This window comes from Melanerpes formicivorus, unplaced genomic scaffold (genome assembly GCF_026170545.1).
Source record: "Melanerpes formicivorus ecotype bairdi unplaced genomic scaffold, bMelFor1.0.p_v2 SCAF_30, whole genome shotgun sequence".
In the NCBI taxonomy this organism is placed as follows: Eukaryota; Metazoa; Chordata; class Aves; order Piciformes; family Picidae; genus Melanerpes; species Melanerpes formicivorus.
Window position 1 is genome coordinate 9,675,262 of NW_027142382.1, and position 23,575 is coordinate 9,698,836.

A 23,575-nucleotide genomic window follows, 5' to 3' on the forward strand; every position below is an offset into this window, starting at 1 on the left:
TCTTATACAAAAGTTCCTTGCAGAGGACATCTTTATTTTGAAGAAATGATATAGAGCATAGGAAAAGAGTCAGTGCATCTATTCCTCTATCTGACTTCGTTCAAAAAATATTCATGTTATATTCACTATACTAAGACTTGTAGAAAGAACTAAGATCTGAAGGCCATCATGCCAAACACTTCAGAAATGGTGGGAAACATTACATGACCTAAAGGTCACACATTTACAGAGGTGAAATGGGCTGCTGACATCACTTACGAGATCAGTAACAGAGCTAGTAATCTGGAACGTGTTAACTCCTGGGTTTTGTACTCCGCCTTTACAGCCTGCAGTGTTCCAGACCCCACCAGATAACCCAACTCACCATTTGTCTTCAAATCCCCTTTTAAACTGATAGAAAACACAGGTCGTCTTCTGATTCTGCCTGCAAATCGCTCTCCTCTCTCTGTCAGGCTCTCGCTCTCTTCTGGCTTTCACCCACTGCCTTAGACTTAGCTATTGAAGTCTCATTTAGCTATTTTAGTTATTGCAACTTCATACTTCTGCCTTAAGCTTGGGCTCTCTCTCATTTTGGAGATATTCTGTGTGTCTCTCCAAAACATAGGATCTATTACAACTTGTCCCCTGCAGCAGACAAATATATTTACTGCAGGCATTCAGTACACACATACCTTTTTCTACTAAAGAGTGGAGTCAATTCTTTTACAGGCTGGAGAGTTACAGTATGTTCTGCTCCATGCAACAAACACCTGTGTTGTCAAGGGAAAGAAAGTCATACACATATTTTAAGTTCCATTTAAAAGCAAGAAAATTACAATTAGAGTTCAGATCTCATGTAGTTTCTCTGTGCATTGTACATGACTTTTCTGGCCCTATATTTACTCATTACTGACTATATTTGCATGCTAATTCATTTAATAAATATCATGAAAAAGGTAAAAATAAAGCTATTTAGCTGCATTCAGTAGCATGATGATCTTGTTTAAATCTTGCTGTGTCCTGTTATATTTGTTAGTAAATGAAATTGTCATGAAGCTTAAGGTGGAAATAACCATCAATAGGAACAACTGAAGCCATGAAATAAGGAAGCAGAACCTGCTCTTATTAATGCTTCATGACTCTTTATGTCCTTAGGCAATTTAAGGGCATTCCTAAAACTTAACAGTATTTCATTTTAGAGCGCTTATGGGAGGACACACTACTGATGGGAGAATGCACTGGTTTGAAATTTATGGAAGAAGTTAAAAACAGATTTACTTAAACAGGAACTGAAAAACTTGGTGAGGAATGGACAAACTCCTTTAAGGGGCAGTGTAAAAGAGAACAACCAGGAGGAAGATGCAGTAGAAAAATATGAAAAAGAAGGAAAAAGTCCAGATGAACAGCTACATAACAGGGAGAAAGCAGGGAGTAAATGTGCGACTTTAGACCCAAGAGACAAAATACCCATTAGAGTGAAGACAAAATACACATTCTTAGAAGCCACTGAGAATTTGCATCACAGGCTTTTTACATTGTGTCCAAAATCACGAAAAGGAAGTCTCTGCAACTACAGACATGCAGCTCAGGACTGCAGCAAAACAGCTGACTCCAGAGTGAAAATCTCCTTTGGGCTATATGAACCATCTTTTGGTAAAGTTACCAAAGCGAGGCAGGAGGACAGCTCCACTGAAATGGAAGGCTGTACCCGTACGGCATTTGCTGAAAGAAGTCTGACTAAAGAATTCTTTGGATCAGGCTGTGCTTGAAGAGATACTCATTCAAGTTCTAACATGAAAGAAATGAAGAAAGAGAAGTGAAAGGATGTGGGATTACACAAGCCAAATTTCAAACCACGGCTACTACTAGTTCATAATGTAAAGGATCTAACACCAATGAAATTGTTACAAATAGCCTCATGAGAATACACAAATTAGCTTAGATAGTTATCAGTGTTTTACTCTAGAATTACAGAGCATTTAAAACATTCTTTTAAAAAACCCAATGGTCTTGCCTTTAGTAAATGCATATAAAAACTTACTGAGGATTTGTTTTCCCAAAATCATAGTCAAATCAGTTGTCACAACAAAACATTATCCTGTTCCTGGTTTGTGCACACATTGCAGCTTTCCAAAAGTGCCTCAACAATGATGACTCTTTTACTTGTTACCTACCAGTTGTCCAGGTTAGTCCTTGTGTTGTAATGTTCAGCTTTTTGCATTCTCTCTGCAGTTTGAAATTTGGAGCTGATTATTTCTTAGCTAGCTGAAGCGAGGAACCTACTTGCGTAAGATTCATCATTGGGTTAGTACCAACAATGCAGTAAAAGAAAATAATTTATTTTCTTCACTCCTGAAACAGCTTCCAGAAGTCACACATAATAAAAACAATTTGCTACTACATTGTTTTCACTGGCATTATAAAGCTCTAAAGCTTCATTCTTTTCCACTGTTAGAATTTATCAAAGCAGTTTGCCTGGTAGCTTCCAAAGCTGACATCCAAAGATGAATGTGCAAGAGCAAACTATTGTTTTGGAGAAGTCAGGCATAGCCAGTTCTCAAAAAGCCTTTAAAAAACCCTGCATTTAAGGTTATGTAAGCAAGGGTACAAAGATTATGTTTTGTTCCTCGCAGTAATTGATGAAATGCTTGCTTAAAATGATGTGAAGTTCAGGAAAGTTGTGTGTATTACAAACAAAAACAGCTTCAGAAACATAATACTGCAAAAGCTTTTCATGGTGATTAAGACATTGAGAGCTGAACCTACTTGTGGCTTATCTATTTTTCAAATTTCAAAGGTGGGTTTTTTTTTTAGTGCCTAAGCTGTACAGGGGACAGGTTGCAAAGCATGACTTTGTGCACTCCTCTATGAACTACTACTTCTACGGTGCCTTTGCTACTGGTCCAAAGCTAAGAGCAAACAAGCATACATAATCCAGCATTCCTACTTTCATACATAATCCAACATTCCTGTTGGTACTTTGGTACTGGCTAGGTGACCAAAAGCCTTTTTTCTTTGTCTCACCCAAATGTTTTGACTGGAGCAATCTGCATATTTGGTGTCCCCAAGCTAAGTGTGGATAAACAGCAAACTCCACTGTGAAGATGTTAAATTATGTTCCAACAGCATCTCCTCATGCAAGAACATGAAGGGAGGGTGTGGTTGATTTGAGTTTAGTCTTGAGTTCGGTTTTTTTTCTTAGGGAAACTAATGAACATTGAAAAATGGGTTAGAAAACCTGAAGTGGGTTGAAATGCTTTATTGAATAAAACCAAAATTACACATAGCATTCAGTTACAACATATTATTATTATTATTACATATAGTGCAGCTATTTTGGGTTGCATGTTGGTCCATTATATAAAACCTTTTTTTAATTAATATTGAAAAACAAAATAAAACATTTTGTGTTTACATACCCAGGATTTTGAAATTATTTCTACATGCAGTGCTACCTATGGAGGGGCCCTAGACCCTTCCTTGCTGAATGGTGGCAAAGGATGCGAAATAAAAGACGCATTCCACTGCAGAATTGGAAGCTGAACAAGAATGGTAAAAGCCCAACAGAAGAGGTAAAGGCATCCACTAGAGATTTGTTTAGACTAATGTCAAAAACCCCAAGGACATCTGGAATAGTAACTTTATAAACCCACCCATTTGCCTGATGGGGCACCAATCACAAGGCTGCAGATCACAGAAGACAATGCAACTTTGTCCTGTTCCACAGGTACAGTACTAGGAAGATTTCTGTCCTTTAAATTCAAAGCACTGTGGCTGCTCCCTGTACCTAAAACACAGCAAGCAGCATTTACTCCAAACCATGTTTTTTCTCCTTCTCCTCCTGCTTGCTACTATTCTGTTTCAACTTTAGGCATTTAAATCACTCATTTGCTTATTTACATTTACATAGCTGTTTTGAAATACCCTGGACTGTCATTAATGTATGCTAAAGCCCTTAGAAATGTAGCCCTCTGAAGGAACATCACTGTCTTCTACTTTCTTTTTATTAACATGGAGCTTGAGAAAGTTGACCAGACCTCTCCTTCCAAAACATGGAAGGAAATTGATCCTCACTCAGTTTGGGAAGCAAGGAAAATGTCAAGAAAGGAAAGGTCAGTTGTCAATAAAAGTAGGAAAAAATTCAAGAGTTCAATTAATCTTAAAAATCAGGGAGGAAAAAGTATCCAGCTGTCTTGTATTTGGCAACTGAGTGAGTTTCTTACATAAGAGATAAAAAGTTGATTCCATGTACATAACAACATTATCTAAGACATACCAGGAATGCACCAATTATAGTGTAAAAAAAATAACAAGGAGGAGCCTCAATCTTTTTTACCCTAAGACACCCAAACCACCTGCCTCCACTTGTCCGTAAGTATAATCTCACTTTTGGGTGAAACTAACATCATACAGCAAAGAAACAGCAAAGCTCCCTAATTAATTCCTAATGCCAGTGTATTTCCCTCTCAAAAATAAAAATCCAACACTTCTAGATTGTGGTAAATACATGTCACAATAAAGTCTCAGAGTTTTGCTTTCAATCAGTGCTCATCCTTGTCAAAATAGACACAAAATGAGGTTCTACAAACAGCAATGCTGTTCTTCAAAAACTGACCACCAAAGTGGCAAATGAATCCAAAGGAATACTGACTGAAGTAACCAAGATCACGAAAGGCAACTGTACATTAATAAAAAGGAGGGGTGGGGGGAAAGAAAAGTAGTGACAATTAAAACGTAGTTGAGGACTCTCTGGACTACTGGGTTTCCTTCAGCTGAAAGGGTGCAGCATGATAGCTACAACCTTATTACAAACCACAAGCCAACATGTAATGCCAACACCACCTGAAAGAGATTTAGAACACGATTTAAGTCATTGCACCAATAACTCTGAAGCACTCGTGTGTCTGAAAACAACTTTGCAAGTGTAAAAAGCCCCTTAAAGTTGTGAGGTGAGCAAGAACAAAACATCTTTTTATATACAAAGCTCTCTATTCAAGGGATGGCAACTAACCCTACACCAGAACCAAGAAAATCTGAAGACTGTCCAGGGAAGAGTACCAAATAAATGAGTATGAGCTAAAGCACAGCATACAGAACCCACAGCTAAAAACATTTGCTATGTATCTAACAGGAAATGTCTAAGGTGCTGACACTAAAGGTTTGGCAAGTAACAGTATACTTTGTTAGAATCTAAATTCAAGGTTTAAGAGAGGTAAAAAGCAAGTTTCCTCTGAAATTCAGATCAGTCTTTTAAAAAGTATTAAATCCATACTTCACTCTTTTCCCCTTGCTCCCCACAGAGTCATATCAAGAAAGACCTTTGCTAGGGACCCAGATGCTTTGTGCCACTGCTGCTGAAAGGGTCCTACCATTTCAACTAGCAGCACAGAAATTTGTAGTGCTGTGATGGAACAGAGGGGGTGCCCAGGCCATTAACACTTGGCACTTTCCTACTGCAGACTACATAGCACCACAAAAGAAACTACATTTTTGGTGATGTGGGGACATTTTTTTATCACCTAGAACTCTAAAGTGACCACTTTACTGTGATTATCAGCCAAGACGAAAAAAGAAGGCAGACAGGGATACAAATCTTTTTCAATCCCTTCAAATGCTACCTAAATAAGCCTCTTCCAAACACTATTCTCCTACTCTGCATAGAAGCAGAGACTCTTCTCTCGCCCAGGAAGCATGCTGGATACAACCCATTCTCCTGACAGCTATTAAAGACACAACATACAATTCCAACAACATACTTTGGAATTCCTTCTAAGGCAATTAAGACTTAAACCTAACAAAGATTGACCAGCAGCATTTTAGCTTGGAAGTAGACTGTCACACCACATTGCCCTGTTACCACAGAGCCAGCTCACTTTTCACTCAAACAGCCTGGGATATTGTTTCTACCATAAGCAATATGATATTATAACAAAATATCATCAATTAGTTAAGCTGCCCAAACAAGAAAGGATTTAAATAGGTAAAAATGCAACAGAAGTGTGATCTGAAAAGGGGTGGGAGCAGATGAGACAAAATGCCAAGAAAAAGCCTACTTACATCATTCTGAAATTACAATATTACAAAATCTTAGCAATTTGTAGGAAACACCTTTAAGCAATACAGACCTATGGAGTATTTGCCCACTTTTAAAACTAATTCTACTATTTCAGTGTACTCCTTAAGATAAAAGATTTCTGATTTGAAATCTTCACCAGGGTCTGTTCCATACAGATAAAGACAAAGCTGCCCTGTTTGAGAAGAAATAAAAATGACCAATTGCCCATTTCATGGTCAGTTAAATAAACAAGAATGGGATACCCATGAAACAGCTAATGCCACGTCTGAAACTCATCCTTGTGCTAATGAGGTGGGAGGAAAATACAGAAGCGGTGCTTTTAAACTAGGTTTTCTCTTTATTACCACAGTGTTAGCATCTGCATGGGCTGGGGAAACCTATTTTTCCCATGTTCAGTCCTTACCTGCCACCCCAGTAGGAAAAGCTACCAAGCGCTCCAGCGGAGCAAGCCATTTGCTTGGAAGCACTGTAACGGGCTCAGAATAGTACTTCCAAATCAGAGAGATCATCAAAGCAGCCTAGAATAGAAATTTTTATTAGCTTGGATAATAATACACATCAAAGCACACAGCCATCACTACTCTGAAACAATAAATAACAAACTCCAATTAAAGAGAATAGTTCCTTTGTCATTTTACACTGTTCTTAAGCAAGTCAACAGTATTTTTTAATCAGTATGACCTTAAATGAATACACAATGCTAAAAGGCAGCAATGAGATGCTGGAAAATACTGCTTATTTCTGAGACCTGGTTCCAATCTAGCATGGAAAAACATATTAGCTAAATTCTGATAACTGTTTTTAGTCATAATCTTTGCCTGCTAGGAATCCAACTCACTTTAACATTAGCCTAAGGACATCTTCACATTGACCACTGTCATCCTGATTAACAGATAATTGTTTGGCATCAAGTCTGAGCTACAGAGACAATCTGATGAGGCACCATGGGGAAGTGTGTGACAGCTGTAAGTGGAGATTTGAATCCTCAGCAAAGGCATATTTTGTTTTTGAAAACATAAGTGAAAAGTATTTACATGTATCAGAGCATTCTTGGGTCTAGTGCCATATAGAAACAAACAAACTCTGATTAAAGAGCTAAGACAAACTCCTATCTTGTCATCTCAAAACCAGCAACAGAGCTAAAATGAAACACAGAACTCCTTCCATCCACAACTACCAGACCTTGTCAGCAACATCTCTCCCTTCTATTTCAAGAATCTCTTTCAGTTTGGCATGCACTAGAATTGGAATGTCAAACACCTGTGTGACTAATCATCAAGCATTAAATGCAGGAGAGAATTGTAACACTTCTGAGGATTTGGTTTAGTAATTTGTACTCACAATTAAATATTTACTTACTTGTAAGATGTAGAATACAATATTTATAACCCACTTTATTTTGGCTAATTGGGCAGTGCGTGCTTTCACTGTTAAAAAGAAAAAAAATACCCTCTATTATTTATATTCATGAGTTATACCTACATAAAACTAAGCACTTATTAATATTTCACCCTTCAAATAAAGACATTACACTATTTAAAAACCTCTTTTCAAATGACTCATAGCTATATTGAAAGTACCCTGCTACAAGAGAGTGCTAGGTTATATCACTTCAGTGCCTTGTGAACTCTACTCAGAAAACTTGCAAAATGCTGATCTCCCAGACAGAAATTTCACACATAATCAAGAGCACTGTTCCCAAACAAGAACAGTCACTGTGGTTACTGATTTAGACAAAGCATAAAGTAAATTTTTCCCTTTTCTAAAAGGAGAGAACGATGGCTTTAGCAGATGCACTTTTTGCCTTACTTATGGACGCAGTTAAGACTATTCTTTCACTGAACGAATTGTGGTCAGGTTCAGTATCAAAACTTCTCATGCCAGTTTTCCTTGTCGCCGTACCTCAGACAATATAAAGAAGGCCGTCAGGACAGCGCATGTTCCAACATAACAGTCGCCTAAGTTGCCTAAAACAATGTTATTAGTTGCCAAGTAAACTACACAAATCCAGTTTAATTGAAATTATTGGGTTAAGAATTATGCTACTAAAAACAATCAGTTGAAACGATTGGGTTAAGAATTACACTACTAAAAACAATCAATTGAAATGATTGGGTTAAGAATTATACTACTAAAAGCAATCTAAACCTGCTAATTGTAAATATTTCCCATTCTCCAAGCAAGGAGCCTATAAGCATGCACCCATTGTGCACAAAGGAGTGCAGTCTCCTATACTGTTAGGATCAGTTAGTAAGTTTGGGCAAAGACAGGAGTAAAAGCATTGGTGCCAAAGGTTTACATGTACTTTCTACCATAAGACAATAGATACTACTATAAAATCCAAATTGAGGTAAAGCATTACAGCTTTATGGCAAAAGCTGCTGCATAAGATCAGACAAGATAGCAAAATGACACAAAAGATCTCATCTGATACCTTATAGGCCAAAACTTGCTGTCCAGCATTTTGTAATACACCAACCAAATAGCCCCAACCGAGCAATGCATCCTTTTGCAGCAAGGATACACAGCAGAAGACTTCCTCAACTTACTAAAAACAGGATTCAGTGATAAGAATCACTGAGAAAGGATACATAATTACACACTGAAGCCCAGGAAATTCCTTCTTTTCTTTTTTTTTAATCTAAATCACTCTCTTATCAGTGTGTGCAGAACAATGTACAACTGAGCTCTTAGAAAAGTTTTAATAAGAAAGACAGAAACAAACACACACACAAAGCAGATAAAAGGGAGAGGAAAACAGTTGATGGAGAAATATACTTAAAATTGAAAGCCCTCCTTACAAAATGTTTTTCAGAACACAGAAGAGGGAATAAACATTGATTGCACTCTACCGTGAGTTTTAAGCTTGTCAGTCATTTTGTTAATCTTTCTTTCCAGGCGGGCATATCTAGCAAACTCATCCATCATACTAATGGTTGAGAGTTCTTGCTTCATATTCTGAATTTCAGCTCTCATTTGGGATTCCTGCTCTGCGTCCTTTTGTAACAATCTGGATATCTAAGAAGTAAAGACATAGTATCAGTTATTTATCCAGAAACTCACAGACTTTATTTTCCATACGCATGAAGTATGATCTCTGGCTTCCATAATCAAAATTCTCCCATTAAAAAAGGTCCTTTCATTAAGACACATGAAAACCTTGGCTTTAACATCTGCAATGTGCTCTAAAAGTCAAAGAATTTTCACCCTCACTCTGACTGAAGCAAACCAAAGAGGGTTTTACCCTCCCTGCAGGGCAGTGATGGTCAGCTTCACTTACTATGGTTAACAGCCTTATCCTTCTCTGCTTTTGCTTTCATTTCCTCACTCCCAGTGATGCTGCCTTCTGAGACCTCTCAAACCTCCCAAGCGCTGCCTACTGCCACATCCTGAGTCGATCTGCTGTCCTCCCTCCTTGCAGTTCTAATCATGCACTGCTTGGGTGACAAGTGCCTGGTATGTGCAGGAGAGGAAGGAACAAGGAAACACCCCTTCTTATCACTGCTCTTTCCAGTTCCAGCAAGGCCCTGTACTTTGCCAGTTCCAGCACTAGCAGCTTCAGCAGGGGTCTAAACTAACACAGAAAGTTTTATTCACTGAGGTCCAATTTTAGACATCACCAATGAAGTACAACTCACCAGTCAGGAATCACTCTTCTAGAACCTAGTCCAGGCTGTTAAGAAACACATGAAATGCCACACTGGCCGAGAGCTGGTGAGCCCTCTAAGGATAGTACCTTAGCCCTGCCTCAAAACCAGCAACACAAATTTGCATTAGTTATTTTTCTTACATCTCATGCATGCATTTAAATGTGGCTTTCTTACAACAACTTATTGTTTTCTTGGCTACAATTATTTCCTCCTGACAGAGACATAAAGAGGTGTGTTAGCAAACATTTTCTTCCCTTCATTCTTTCCTTTCATGAGGAACCACCTGTGTTTTAGTTCATCAATTCCTTCTACCACAGAAATAAAAATACAAAGAATATATCATCTTCTTCTTGCTGTTCCTTAGCAGATCTTTAGCTTTTTCCCCCCACAAATATTCTCAGTACTGCAATCAATAAGAAATTACAGTATTGTCACGAACCACAGAACACTGAGCAGCGATTTTCACTTCTCTGCAATCACACAGAATTCACCTTTCCAAATTGCTAAGAGTAATTTGTATTTTAAAATATTTTTGTCCATTATCAAGCAATGCACACTGATCTGTGTGGCAGCGAAGTTGTTTAGATGGAAGGCAGGCGTTGTAGCATCTCTCACGTGAGCTTCCTTGGCAGCCACAGGGTTTACTATTTCATTATTCTGTCATCTGTGTTTCCACAGAAACATTTCACATCAGAGCTGTGGGCATCCTGATTAATAACTCTGATATAAGGTTTACTCCTCTGATGCCCAACTTCTTAATCTCTGTACCCACTAACCTCCCTTCTCAACAACGATGGTGGCTGTTGAAAACATGGAAGACTGAGCAGAGCTCTCCTTTATTCTTCTGCAGTATCCCCAAGTGCAGGAACCTCAGAAGCATCATCAAGAACACTGGTAACTCATTACTCAGAACTCTGCATCACAGACGCTCTTAATCGAGGCTGCTGGAGTCACCCACTGTCACTGTTGGGTTTCACAATGCCCAGTTCTTCCCACCCTCAGCCTCTCAAGCTTTTCTTCGAAAGCAAGGCGCAGGAACAGGCCCTGCTAGTAACAGCACGGGATGCGTTACGGGTACAGCGGGACCCTGGAAGCCCCCTGAAGCGGCACCGCTCTACCTCCACTGCCCCGCCTCACCTCATCTCTCAGCTGCCAGGCGGCCGTGACGCCACCTCTGCAAACACTGGGGGCGGCGAAAGGGCCCCCCTGCCTCGCCGCCTCCCCCCCTCCTCAAACACCCAAGCGCCCAGCCTGCCCACCACAGTTTGTCTCAGAGTCCAGGGATGAAAAGCTGGGCTAGACCAGGCCCTTAACTACCAGGGAAAATGCGAGAATGGCAAAGGGCGCTCGACCACTGCCACGATTCACTACCAGCCACTGTCGCCCCCCTCCCCGGGCTGGCAGGGGGGCGTGTCTGGCGCAGTGACGTCACTTACAATGGAGGAACAAGAGGGTAGCAGTATCTTGAGAGCATTGCAGAGGAAGACCGAGCTCAGCACCAGCAGCCAGGCGCCGCTCTCCGCCATGCCGCGCGGCTACGCCCCCTCTCGCCCGTCCCTCTTCGGCACTCCCGCGCGGGCAGCACCACGTCGGGGCGGCGACCCCTCACGCGTGAGGAGACAGGAGAGCGGGCAGGCGCCCGCGTGAGGGAAACCGGGGACAGGTGCGGCCATGTGACGGCGGCTGACCAATCAAGAGGCCGCCCCCTCCCCTTCCCCTTGCTGGGGGAGGTGGTGGTTAGGTGAGAGATCCCGCCTCGCGCAAGACGGGAGTGCCAGTGCGCGCGCGCGCAGTGGGGCCGCTGGCGACGGTGGCTCCCGCCTCGCGGTGGCGCCCCTCAAGCGGGCGGGGCCGGTGGCCGCCGGAGGACGGGGAGCGTCCCCCTGCCATCGCCCCCTCCCACTACCACCCCCCCACCCCCCTCCAATCCGGCTGGATCCTGTTGCGGTGCCGCTGGCGCTGCTGGGATGAGAGGGGGGGTGTGGGGGGGGGGGGGGCGGTTATCCTACGCAGTGAGGCTGGCTAGCAGGCAGCCGCTCGCCGTGAGGCACCCAGCGTACGCAGCAGTCGGGTGAAAAGCCGCCGCAGCACCTGGGATCGCGGCCGAGAGCCGCCGCTGCACAACTTCGCCATGCCGAAGAGAAAGGTGAAGCGAATGGGAGAGAGCCGAGCTCCCGATGGGGACTCGCACTACCCGCGGCGGCCCCGCGCCACCACTGCAGGGGAGGTTGAGGGAAAGAGGGCGGTCGACCGCGCTGGGATTGGAATTCGGAGGGAAGCGGCCGCTCCGCGGACACTGGTGCGGCGACCGAGAAGGCTGGCTGGGGCCGGCATCTTTTTGTTAACCACCTCCGTACTGCCTGACGGGGAGCCTGCTAGGGGGTGGGGGGAGCGGGCACGGGCAGGCGGCGGCGGTGTCGTCTGGAAGGTTCCGTGAGGTCTCGCCGGACGCTTCGCCTCCAGGGCTCTAAATCCGAATGCAGCGGCGGCGGCGGGAAGGGGCGGGCGGGGGGACGGGCGAGCGGCGGCGTCACGTGTCTGCCCTTCCTCCTTCCCGCCCCGCCGCGACTCCAGGCGCTTGCGCCGCCTGACGCGCGCTGTTTGTGTTGGCAGGTGACGGTAGCGGACGGGGAGGCCCCGGAGGAGGTAAGTGACAAGGGAAGGGCGGCGGCGGGCGGCCATGTGGGGCCCGCCTTTGGCCGATCCTGGCATGCCCGCCCGTTCAATGACGCCGTTTCTCTCTCTTTTCCCTGTCTAGCCGAAGAGGCGATCGGCGCGACTGTCCGCCGTAAGTAGAGTTGTGAGAGGAGGGGTCTTCTGCTGAACGAGGCGGGAAGGGATGGGAGGGTCATCCTGCGTCAAAAAGTGAATTACCCAGGCTAAATCTCTCTCCGTTACTTGTTCTTTTTTCTTAGAAACCTGCTCCTGCCAAAGCAGAGCCGAAACAAAAAAAAACAGCGGCAAAGGTGAGAGTCACTGGCAGGAGGGGAGGGAGACGAGGTGGCCGAGTTCGTTTGTAAATGCCTGCTTGCAGCCCATTTTGTATATTCAATCCACGGTGTCACAGCGTTTTACTCAAGGAGCTGTTGCATAGGTGAAGTGTCCATTTCAGATGCTTCTGCCTACTGTAAATACTTCTGCAGGTGCATTCCACCGCTGAGTAGATCTTTGTTAAGCATTCAAAGCATTGTGTAGGAAGTGAGGATGCTGATTCGTAGGTGTTAGACGGTGGTTTGGTACTGACCAGAACTACCTGAACGTTGAAGCAGCTGTACGTAAGATGGTATTTTATCATTGTAACCAAGATGGTACAATATAACTTAAAGCAGTGTGTTAGGGCAGGAAAAAATAACTTGAATTAATTTGGACAGCCATTGAGAAAGGGCTGAGTTTCTATTTGTGCAGAGTAGCTTTCAGGTCTTTCTGTGTATAAGTAAGCATTTAGTATCGTCTTTGGTTTTTCACTATACCTTTCACAGTGACAGTAATTGAGGTGTAAAAGTCTTTGTTTCTTGGGAGAAACAAAAGGGGCTGTGTACCTGTTGACTTGCTGGTATATGTATTTTTAAGTGTTCCTTTTTGCTTATAAACTTCTTAATGCTAGATTAAGAGCACTATAAATACACTAGTCTAGAACTTCACAGATTTTTTGATGTTTCCGTTTTATTAATCTAACTAAACAGTTATTTACCAGTAATGCACTTCCATTCAAATGGTTTTCAATATCAGTGCATTCTCGTTCTCAGAGCTGTAAACCTACGCAATTTGTGGAAACTTTGCAATTCTATTTCAGTTGTGATTCTCTTTTTGTAGTGTCTTTGATCCATCTAATTCTTCATGATGCTGATTGATGCTGACTGACACACATGATGCAGTCTTGCTTCCTAAAACTGCTTTACTTATAGAAAGAAACATTTTGACATTGCACAGCTAGGAGCATAGTCCTGTGGACCAAGTACATCACAAAGAAGCATCATCTTAGAATATTGAGTCTTGCATAAGGCTGTAATGTGAATATGTGACCAGTTGGGGTTTTTTTAATTGCTACTGCTATTTGGTAATTCAAATAAGCATGTGACTTGTTTTACTTTTAGTCCTCTCTGTTCTAAAACTTACACTGTCGCTACAATATTTTGTTTCTCATTTCTCATTGTTAATGTAAAAATGCCTTTTGCTCTGATTGCATTGTACTTCTCCAGCTTCAGTATTGTCTCATTTTACCATTCTCTGGACTTTCTTTAGGTAGGTTGCAGAAATATTTCACTTTTACATGCCAGTGTTTTTTCTGTATTTGATGCACCAAAGGATGGGGTTTGTAACTTTTTAAACTTGTCTGACAGTGTTATTTCTGTTTGGGAGGAGTTTGTTTGTTATGGAGTCACTCAGTGGGGTTTTAAAAGATAAATATTCATGAAGAAAAATAAGTTGTCGACAATCAGAACACAGAAGTCTACGTGTTGTGAAACTCTGTTACCTGAACATGTCTTATAGAGTTTAGCCTTTATAAGAAAAAGGATTATTTTTTTCCCATTAGCATGCTTCAACTATTTACTCTGTACTTTTGAGGGGTGAAAAACTGTTTTATTCTAGAGTAAGAGCAAAGAAGCTGTGAAGTTTGTGCACATTGGTTATTTAGTTACATGACACGATATGGTACAGCATTGGGGGTTTTAAAATGCTATTCATTTCATTTTCGAATCTTGCTTTTCTTGTGTGAGCAAGGTGACTTACTGTGTTTGTATCCAGTGGTCTAAAACACTTAGAAATTTTGCTTCATAGTTGCAGTTGGGTGACAAAAGCATACTTTCATGAAGACACTGTTCATGTGAGCATTCATGCAAACCAGGAAATGTATTCGGATAGCTATTAAAAAGTTGCATGTGTGAAGTAAGGAGCAACATGGTTTTTCTAAGGAAGAAAGCTCAGAGTGAAGATACTATGGATGGTACTTGTAACCAAAAGATTTCTAGATACACGTCTACAATACCTAAGATAGGCAAAAATGGGAACTTTATTTCTTTGAGTAAGTTTTAGATCAGAGACTACAAATCAGGACACAATTTGAAGAACATGTTTATGAAATACATACATGATTTTTAATGAGATCAGATGCATTTTAAGGTAGGTCAGTGCAGTGGTCCTCTGCTTAGAGGTGTATGTTGCAAATGCATTGTGTTCTCTTGCTGTTTACATTGTACCTGCTGAGAAAAAGTGTTTGTCATTTATTGAATATTTTTGTTAGTATCATAATGTCTGACAGAGGATGCCAAAACCAAGGCATTTATGTAATTCTGAATTGATAGTACTATTTTTGTAAGTAGTGGGATCAGCTGGAGGACAGGCAGACTTTTTAGTGTTTAGTTGCTGTAAGGAATGTCTGGAAGGATGTATTGAATGTTTATGAAAGCAGCTCATGAAAAAATACTTATTCCATACCTATTTAAAAACAATTGTAGGTACAGAGCATGTGACTGAGATACAAAGGAGCACTGAAAATGATACTTTTCTGTGATGTATTTATTTAGGTTAGGGTACTGAATTCCCCACCTATCAGTATTACTAAGAGGAAAAAGACGGCTTGAAGTTCTTTGTATTTACAAAGTGAAAGGACTTCATTGCTATTTTTTATGCCCCGCTAAGTTGAAACATGCATTACAAATTGTTCTGTCTGACCACTGGAACCTATTACCTTCTCATTGCAGTTTGGTTCTCATTTTACTGGCTATCTGAAACTAATTGCTCATTTATATAATAGTTCGGAAAACTTTGTTGGCAGCTGAACTATGTATTGGCTCACTGGTGGTTGATAGCAGTTCTTGCTGTTCAGCAAGTCTTGGGTTTGTGTTGTTTTCCTTACTTTTAGAGTTTATCTAGTAGGTCACAGGAATTTACTTACTGGAAATGTACTTCATTGTAGGATAAATCTGAGGACAAGAAAGCTCCATCAAAAGGGAGAAAGGGGCCTAAAGGAAAACAGACAGAAGAGACAAACCAAGAACAGACAAAGGACAACTTGCCTGCAGAAAATGGGGAAGCTAAAACTGAGGAGGTAAAGTTGTCTGTATTCTCTGGTGCAAAGGAGCTAAATAACTCACTGTACTGTATCACAAATGTACACAGTTCTTAGACTAGAATCTATTTCTGCCAAAAGAAAGATGTAAGCTATTGAAACATTAGTAACTACCTGGAAAATTCAAGTTGCCCCAAAACCAGTTGAACTGATGCAATAACAGTTCTGAAATAAGGAAAAAGGTGAGACTTTTATCAAAGCTGTGACACAGGATAATGTCCTTCAGCACAGGGCTGTTTTCTTTGTGATCTTGTCTAAATAATCCACACAAAGTGCGTGGAGGGGATATTGCGCTAGGAGGGTTGGGAGGATCAAGGGGGTCTGTCTTTGGAGCTTTGGTCTGGATTTTAGTTTACTGTTGCTGGCAGAGAGGTTACTTCATGATAGGAAAGTTTTTTGACAAGTGCAGTATTATTTTTCCTGGGACTGGAGCAGTTTTCACTGAAAAGCCAAAGTTGAAATGATTTAACCAAAGCTGAGATAACATTTATAGAAGTCACAGATACAGACACTGCAGGTAGAAGGAAGAAGTTGGTTCAGGGATGGAAGAGAGTGCAAGATGGATGTCGTTGCTGAAGAAACGAACGTGCCAGATCAGTCATGGCTGTAATACTGTGTTAAAATGGCCACGTTGCTGGGGATTTTTGAGTCACTAATCACCTTAACTCCACACTGTACTCTTTTTCTGGAATGTGGACATAATTCAGTTTTAAATTTAGGACAAGACCTGCAGGGAGAGAAGCAGTGCCTCTTAATTAAGGCAACCGTTAACAGCTGGACAAAACACAAGTTTTGAGGTGGTAACAGGCTTAGAATTAGTCTCTGGTTTCTGCAATATTGCTTATCTCATTTGAATTAGTTCAGTGGAGTTTGCAGATCACTTAGGTGATTTTTTTAAATTGAAATAATTCATGCTTCCTGTCTACTTGGATTGAGAATTAGGGGGTTTTTAAAGATAGGAAAAGGTGTGTCTGAATTCTGTTGCACTGATCTATCAGTATGGAGATAGGTCTTCCAACTAGAGGAAAGGAGTATTTTAGTTTTAGGAAAATTATGGATTTTGGTGCAGGAGGAAGGTACAGAATGATACTTTTGATGCACAAAACAGCTTACTTTGGGATAGCAGGTGTTCATTTGCAAGCTTACAATGTGCTCTTTGTGAAAAAGTTCTAGGAATCCTTTACCTTGCTTAGCATTCTGTGTAGCTCTGGCTCTGTGTTGCTATTGTATAATTTGGTCTTTTAATTTGTGCATGTAGTACTTCAGCAATACCAGCACAAGTTAAATGTGGCAGTATTTCTCAACTGGAGTCTGTTCAGTACACTAGTGTAGAGATGATGTAAATTTACAAGGAACAGATAATGACTTGCAGGTCTCATCAGCCAAAGCTGCAGGTTTAATAGAACACCTAAGTCTAGAAGAGGCAGAGGTGTATAGTCTGCCCTGTTGGACGTTACTGTATTTCAGTCAGGACAATAGCATCACCAGTGCTGTTGTTAATCCACGACCTACCTGGTGACAGGCCAGTGAAGACGTCTGGTAGTAGTCAAAGAGAATGGGAATGGAAATAGCTTCCATGCTTCATCCTTCAAAAGCTTCCCCCAGGTGGCAGTAAAGACTAGAAGGGATGTTAGGTTCCTTTGCAGGTACTGCTGTGATTAAACTATCTATCCTGCTGGTGATGCTGCAAAACGTTTGGAATAATGAAATACAATTCTTATGTTCATACCTGTTACAATCATTTTTTTAATCTACATTACATTTTAATAATCTACATTTTCTGATCTGAATGGAGTTGCAATTTTAATCAATGAAGTTTGTATGAACTTGTTGGGAAGTTGAGGCACAGCATAGAGAGACTTGTCTTGAAAACAGCTGGTCTACAGTTCAGCTTCATTGAATGTGTTTTTACAAAGTTATGTTTAATGCAATACTGTTTTGAAATCTTCCTTACCTTAAAACATGACAGGATTTCAGAGTATATTAACAGTGCTGCACTGAAATTTAAATGCATGCAGTGTATCTATTCGTGGCTTTCCTAAACACCCTGTATGCAGAGGTCTCAGCTTAGCAACTCGCCTTTTCCTGTCGCAAAGACAGTAATTATTGAAATGGGCTTTGTTAAAAACAGAATCTTCTGCAGTGTGTATTGAGTAGTAACAACAGCAACATTCCGAAATTCATGCTGAAGCATCTGAGGAGATAGAAGCCTTTTCAAGACAGCATAGTCAGTATCCAAGAGAAACAAGCAGATTATGACACCAGTTTATTAAGACTGTAAAGCACAGTATGTAGAAACAAGTCCTAGTTGTTGTGTGTATCAGGTTAGCTAACTTGTGCATTAAAAGTACTACAAACTAAGAAGCTGAGTCGCTTAGAAACTTCCTGCACTGAAGTGTTCTGATTTTTGTCTTCTTTTCAGACCCCAGCATCTGATGCAGCAGTAGAGAAAGAAGCAAAGTCTGAGTAACATCTGGTACTAAGTCTTTAATTGGTGGTCCTTATACCTTTCTTCTTGTACAATTCAGAGGAATATTTTTATCAACTATTTTGTAAATGCAAGTTTTTTAGTAGTTCTAGAAAACACATTTTTAAGAAGGAGAGAGTCGCAACTCAACCCATTTTTTTACATATTTAGATAAGTGTAAATGCTTTTTTTAAGTGGTAAAATCATGTACTGGTTGTCTGTTTTCTATGAAACCAGAAATTAATGGCATGTTACATTAAGGAGAGGATGGCTGTGAAGCCTTGACTAGGCTTCTGATTCCACAGACTGTGAGGGACAGTTTTTGTATCCTATTAAATTAAGCATAATGCAGATTTGACTTTGGAATTCACAATGATGTGTTGAGAATGTCTTAACATTGTGGTTATTTATCTATGGTTGTACCATCAGTAGAAATGCTTATCTAATAAAACTGCTCCCTAGTGTTGGATTTGTTGCTGAGTGACCTATATCTGTGACTAAAAGTTAATTTTGGTAGTTGCAGCTTTATTTTTTCCAACAACTTTGTAGCTGTGATGCAAAAAAGATAGACTGAAAGTTTCCAGTCTAAATACTGACTAAGTAAGAGTTTCTGCTTGGCAGGCGTAACTTATTCTGTCAGTATTTGAGACACTGGAACTTCACGTCCAATTTTAAAGGACAGCTTGTCTATAAAAATGAAATTAAAAATATTTGAAATGGTCTCAGAAAAAAAACCCTAGAATTACAGTTTTTAGATTAAAAAAAGTGAATAAAAGCAACTGTAAAATTGTTCATAGTGTCTGTGATCACCAAATAAATCTTGATTATGAAAGGCTGTTTCTGTAGCTTCTGCATTGAGTATGACAACTTGCAGTGGTGTAGTTCTTGATTCTTAAACATGTTCATAACATTGTTAAAAATGTGCTTAGCCAGAGATAGGTGGTAATGCAGGGAGTGAGTAGCAAGTAGAAAACTAGTTGCAGTCTTAATCTGGACTTGCAGTTTGAAAGAAGCAGCCTAGTGCTGCTTCTTGTTACCTTAACAACAGGAAAGTCAATAATCAGTAAGCATCAGGTGTTCTCATCTTTTTACCTAAGAGTCTGCATATGTAGACTCCTGTGTAAAGAAGTGCTTTAAAGAAGATGCACAAAGCAGTCCTCTTCAATGGTAACTGATCAGATGGTGTTGCTGTTACGTTGGAACCTTACTGGAATTTTCCCAAATGCTGTCTTAAAATCAATGAAGCTTCAGATGTCTGGGGAGGGATGAACCTACGCTGTGAATCTGCCCAGGTAGCTCAGCCTGTGCAATGGAACCTATAGAGGATGGGCTGTGGAACAGCCTGGGCAGGAACAGGGAGAGAAGCAGCAGCAAACTTGGCTGTTGCTGATGATGAGCAACTGTAAGATGAGCTCACCATGCTGTGACCAGATGCAGATGCAGGGTGCACATTTACAGACATACTTGTGCACAGAGATAACTCATGTAGCACAAACCTGTCCTGTTCTTCCTTGCTATATTTGTGAAAATTAAATCAATCTTGTTTTAACAGCCTTTCATCAGAAGTGAGGCATGTTAAGTGTATATTACTTAAGCTTAAAACAAACACTTACATCTATTACAGCATTACTTCATCTCTCCCAGAGTGCAGCATTGTTTTGGCTTGTTGGCTGTTTTTCCATTTCATGCAATTTTGCTGAATTGCAGCAGGTAGTAGCATGGTTTTATCTTACCAGTTTATTTGATGCCAGTCAGCTGTCAACCTTGGTGTGGGAGGACTCAAGACCAAAAAGTAACATTTGTTTTTTTTCCTACTTCACTGAGAACTTGTTGATGATCTTAAGTAACACCTGCAAGTACAGTGTCTACTTCCTGTATGTTTCTGGTGTGTTTTGGAAATTGTCATAGTTACTTTTAACACTTCAGTTTCACCTCTCATTTTCTTAAACAATGCTTTCATTTGAGAAAGCCTTTTACTATTTTTACTTCTTCAATAATTAAGAAATATTTAGCTTACTGTAGGATGTCCTCCAACACTGGAGCACAGTAAGCTTCTGGTCTATTTCCACCACAGCAACATTCCCAGCACAGCACATCTGTCTTTGACAACAGCTTTGGCTTCAAGTTCTTGGATATTCCAAAGCTGTAAATGTGTACCACTTTTTCTAAGCCCCTGCTGTTCCCCCCCAAATCCCTTCTAGTTACCTTATTTATTGGTTTAACTTGGTAGCAGTGTGACATTAGCTACATGACATTCTTTCTGGGTTTAGCAAGTCAAAGCCACCAGTTAAATGACTAATAAACTTGCAGGTAAATAGCCCAAAATAGCCCTTCGTACCTCATTTTATTGATTGCCCATATTCTGTGTGTTTTGAGTCTCCAGTATTGAGATCCTGTTGACTTTCAACATCATCTCTTAATATTATCCACTGTTTATTTTCCGGTAACTGCTCCCTAATATTTACTGTTGGGGACAAAGAGTTACTTATTACAGAATTGAAAGGACTCAGTAAGGGTAAATCAGTGGCAACTTCTCTTATAGGACAGGAATTTTCATGCTGGAAGAAGGAAAGGACAGCAGTAGTTGCATCAGGAGCCCTAGATCAGCTTTGAGCAGGACACAGCACGCTTGAAGGGAAGGACGAAAGAGGCTTATGCCTATTTTAATAAGTAGGTGAATCAGCTGTGAATTTTGATTGATTCTGCTGTATACATTGCCTTTCTCCACAAAGCATGAAATGGTGACATGTAACCATAAAAACCCTACCAGTTTGTCTGCTGGGAAAATGGGGAATTATGTGTATTTGCACTAGATGTTAATTCCACCTGTGCAGAACTGGAGTGGAGGGCATTTAAACTTGATTGACAAGAATTTCCATGGGCATGATAGAGAAAAATCATTCTTACCTGTACAACACCAGATATATTTGCTCTGCTCAGCTAAGGAATGGAGTAACAGCTAATAGAGATTTGTATACAGCACTGCAGGAATGCACACATAACAATTTCAAAATATGAAGAGAACAAAGCATGTTTCTCTGAAGTTAACTCATTCATATTTGTATGCTGCTGGTGGTGGTCCTGCCTAAGAGAGTGCTGTTTCATACAAGTTCATGCTGCAGCTTTGTGGAATTAATTTTGTAGCATCAACTGTCATCACAGCTCTTCAAAACATCAACATCTCCAGGATGCTAAAGTGCATCTGCGCGTAGCTAATGAGTGCTGGTTTGTTTGGCAGTGAAATCTACAGGAACACAGGTGGCCTTCAGGAATGATGCAGCTGAAGCTTATGACAATAGAGGAAACATAAACTCACAAATCTCTTACAGTGGTTTTTAAGGGACAGGATACCTGTTTGTTTCTTCTACCTGACCTGAAAAGCGGCATTAACCAGGCAGGAGGTGCTGAAGGGCAGGAAGCAGCAGTCTGCCTTCAGGGATGGGTCTGGGGAAAGTGCCTGCTGCTAAGCTTGTATCTGAGGGGTACAAAAGCTCTTTGTCATAAAATGAAAGCACACCTGAGAGAGTAATAAAATACACATATATTTCTACAATGATTTGTAAAAATACTTTATGTCAAGGCTTCTAAAAATGCATACCATGCTGCCACCACCACAGGTGGGGAATGCAAAAGCAGTCAGCACAGCTTTAAAATACCACAGGAGTGTAACCATTGCTTGCATCTCCTTTAGAATTCATGCTGAGCAGCGGGAGAAACAACTGAGAAGGCAAAAAAGTCCCTCATTAACAGGCTCCCAAAGCCGACGTGGGGTGGGGGCGGTGCTAGCACTCTTCCAGAGGTAGTGCAGGGAGTTATTGGGGCAAAGCTGGTAATTTTGGCAAGGCAATGCAAATGGAGTTAGGCTTTCCTCCAGAGATATGGGGGAAATGACTTTCCCTAAACCAAAGTTTTGGGTAGCTGAGGTGCCCCCAAGGTACCACATCCAGAGACCTTAGCATTATGGGAGACCTCTTGCATCCAGTGTTGGGCTCCCCAGTTCAAGAGGGGCAGGGATCTGCTGGAGAGAGTCCAACGGAGAGCTACCAGGATGGTTAAGGGACTGGAGCAGGTGCCCTATGAGGAGAGGCTGAGAGACCTGGGGCTGTTTAGTCCTAGAAGACTGAGAGGGGATTTCATAGATGTCTGTAAATATCTGAGGGCTGGGTGTCAAGAAGGAAGAGACAGGCTCTTCTCTGTTGCACCCTGTTACAGGACAAGGGGGAATGGATATGAACTACAGCACAGGAGGTTCCACCTCAACGTGAGGAGGAACTTCTTCACTGTGAGGGTCACTGAGCATTACAACAGGCTTCCCAGAGAGGTTGTGGAGTCTCCTCTGGAGACTTTTAAGACCCTGTGAGATCTGTGCTAGATGGTGTGGTCCTGCTCTGGCAGGGGGAATTGGGCTTGATGATCTTTGAAAGTCCCTTCCAACCCCTAACATCCTATGATCCTATAATCCTCTTCTGTGGGAGGAGTTGGCATATATGCCTGAAGTGGCAAACAGGAGCCAAAAAAGCATTGGGTCACGTGTAAAAACACTGTATTCGGTAACGTGGTGGTTACAAACGCTCTTGTGCACAGGGGGGGCACTACCACACTTTTCCAAGGCATGCCTGGGAACCTGCAAGGCAACGCGCTCTAAAACGGAGGTTTGGGCCCCGCTTCATCCCCTTGGTTCCACATCGTTCCAAGGCACCGGCGGCCCGTCAGCCGGTTCCCGGCGTCATGCTGCAAGCTGCAACTTGTCCTTGTCGGTGCCCGGCCTAGCCGCAGGCGGGCTGGCCTGACCCGGCCTGGGCGGAAGCAGCTCCAGCGGTGCGCGCGCGCGCTCCCGCCTCCCCACTGCAAACGAGCGGCCGCGCACCACGCGCTTCGTAACACCGCCCTCATCTCACTGAGGGGGCCCGCCCACCAGTGTTCGTCACCCCCTGCCTTCCTCGAACAATCCTCCGCGGCAGGACCTCTCTTTTCCCTACCAGTCCATTTCTCCCCCGTCTACTGCACTCGCACCGTCCTCGCTGCACATTTCCCGCGGACACAAACGTACCCTCTTCTCGAGGGCCCCTTAAGTGGTTTCCAGGCCTTTGGGCCGGGGGACTACTTTTTTAGTCCCGCCCACCCTGGGGGCGTGGCCGGCGCAGGCAGCAGCGGCAGCGCCGTGGCCGGCAGCGCGGCGTCAATGGCGACAGCGCGGAGGCTGTGTTAGCTCCAGCGCGAGGGGGAGGGGAGCCGGAGCGCGAGAGCGAGCGCGGCGTCCGGCGAGGGGCGGGGGCGGCTCGCTCCCGCGCGCGGAGGAGAAGGGAGGGGGGACGGTTGGTGGTGGGGGAGGG

At 42.1% G+C, this 23,575-nt stretch overlaps 3 protein-coding genes and 1 long non-coding RNA gene across 6 annotated transcripts in view; 2 read left to right on the forward strand and 2 right to left on the reverse strand.

Annotated features, from left to right (window-relative positions):
- LOC137449588 (uncharacterized) overlaps window positions 1-2,482 on the reverse strand; it is a 20,893-nt gene extending 18,411 nt beyond the window's left edge. For both annotated transcript variants that reach the window (XR_010989425.1, XR_010989426.1), the window contains exons 1-2: window positions 2,154-2,482; window positions 672-749 (exon numbers count right to left, since the gene is read on the reverse strand). This is a non-coding gene — a long non-coding RNA (uncharacterized lncRNA). The remainder of the gene's footprint in view (window positions 1-671; window positions 750-2,153) is intronic.
- The window catches only part of LCA5L (lebercilin LCA5 like), a 25,476-nt gene extending 22,244 nt beyond the window's left edge, over window positions 1-3,232 (forward strand). The window contains 1 exon segment of the mRNA XM_068155264.1: window positions 2,212-3,232. Coding sequence (XP_068011365.1) covers window positions 2,212-2,229 — 18 coding nt within the window. The 3' untranslated portion in view covers window positions 2,230-3,232.
- On the reverse strand, window positions 3,224-11,399 carry GET1 (guided entry of tail-anchored proteins factor 1). 2 transcript variants are annotated; one of them, XM_068155267.1, is made up of 5 exons: window positions 11,142-11,399; window positions 8,908-9,073; window positions 7,415-7,482; window positions 6,459-6,573; window positions 3,224-4,821 (listed from the first exon to the last, which is right to left on the reverse strand). In XM_068155267.1, exons 1-5 carry the CDS (start codon window positions 11,229-11,231, stop codon window positions 4,748-4,750), a joined length of 513 nt encoding a protein of 170 aa, XP_068011368.1. In that variant the 5' UTR covers window positions 11,232-11,399; the 3' UTR covers window positions 3,224-4,747. The 2 variants fall into 2 exon arrangements, with proteins under 2 accessions (XP_068011368.1, XP_068011369.1); XM_068155268.1 differs by lacking the exon at window positions 11,142-11,399 and adding an exon at window positions 11,023-11,041.
- Window positions 11,400-11,693: 294 nt separating this feature from the next.
- HMGN1 (high mobility group nucleosome binding domain 1) lies at window positions 11,694-19,074 on the forward strand. Its single transcript, XM_068155269.1, has 6 exons — window positions 11,694-11,851; window positions 12,319-12,351; window positions 12,464-12,493; window positions 12,621-12,671; window positions 15,623-15,754; window positions 18,198-19,074. The coding sequence occupies exons 1-6, from the start codon at window positions 11,837-11,839 to the stop codon at window positions 18,243-18,245; spliced, it is 309 nt and encodes a 102-aa protein (XP_068011370.1). The 5' UTR covers window positions 11,694-11,836; the 3' UTR covers window positions 18,246-19,074.
- The last annotated feature ends 4,501 nt before the right edge of the window (window positions 19,075-23,575 follow it).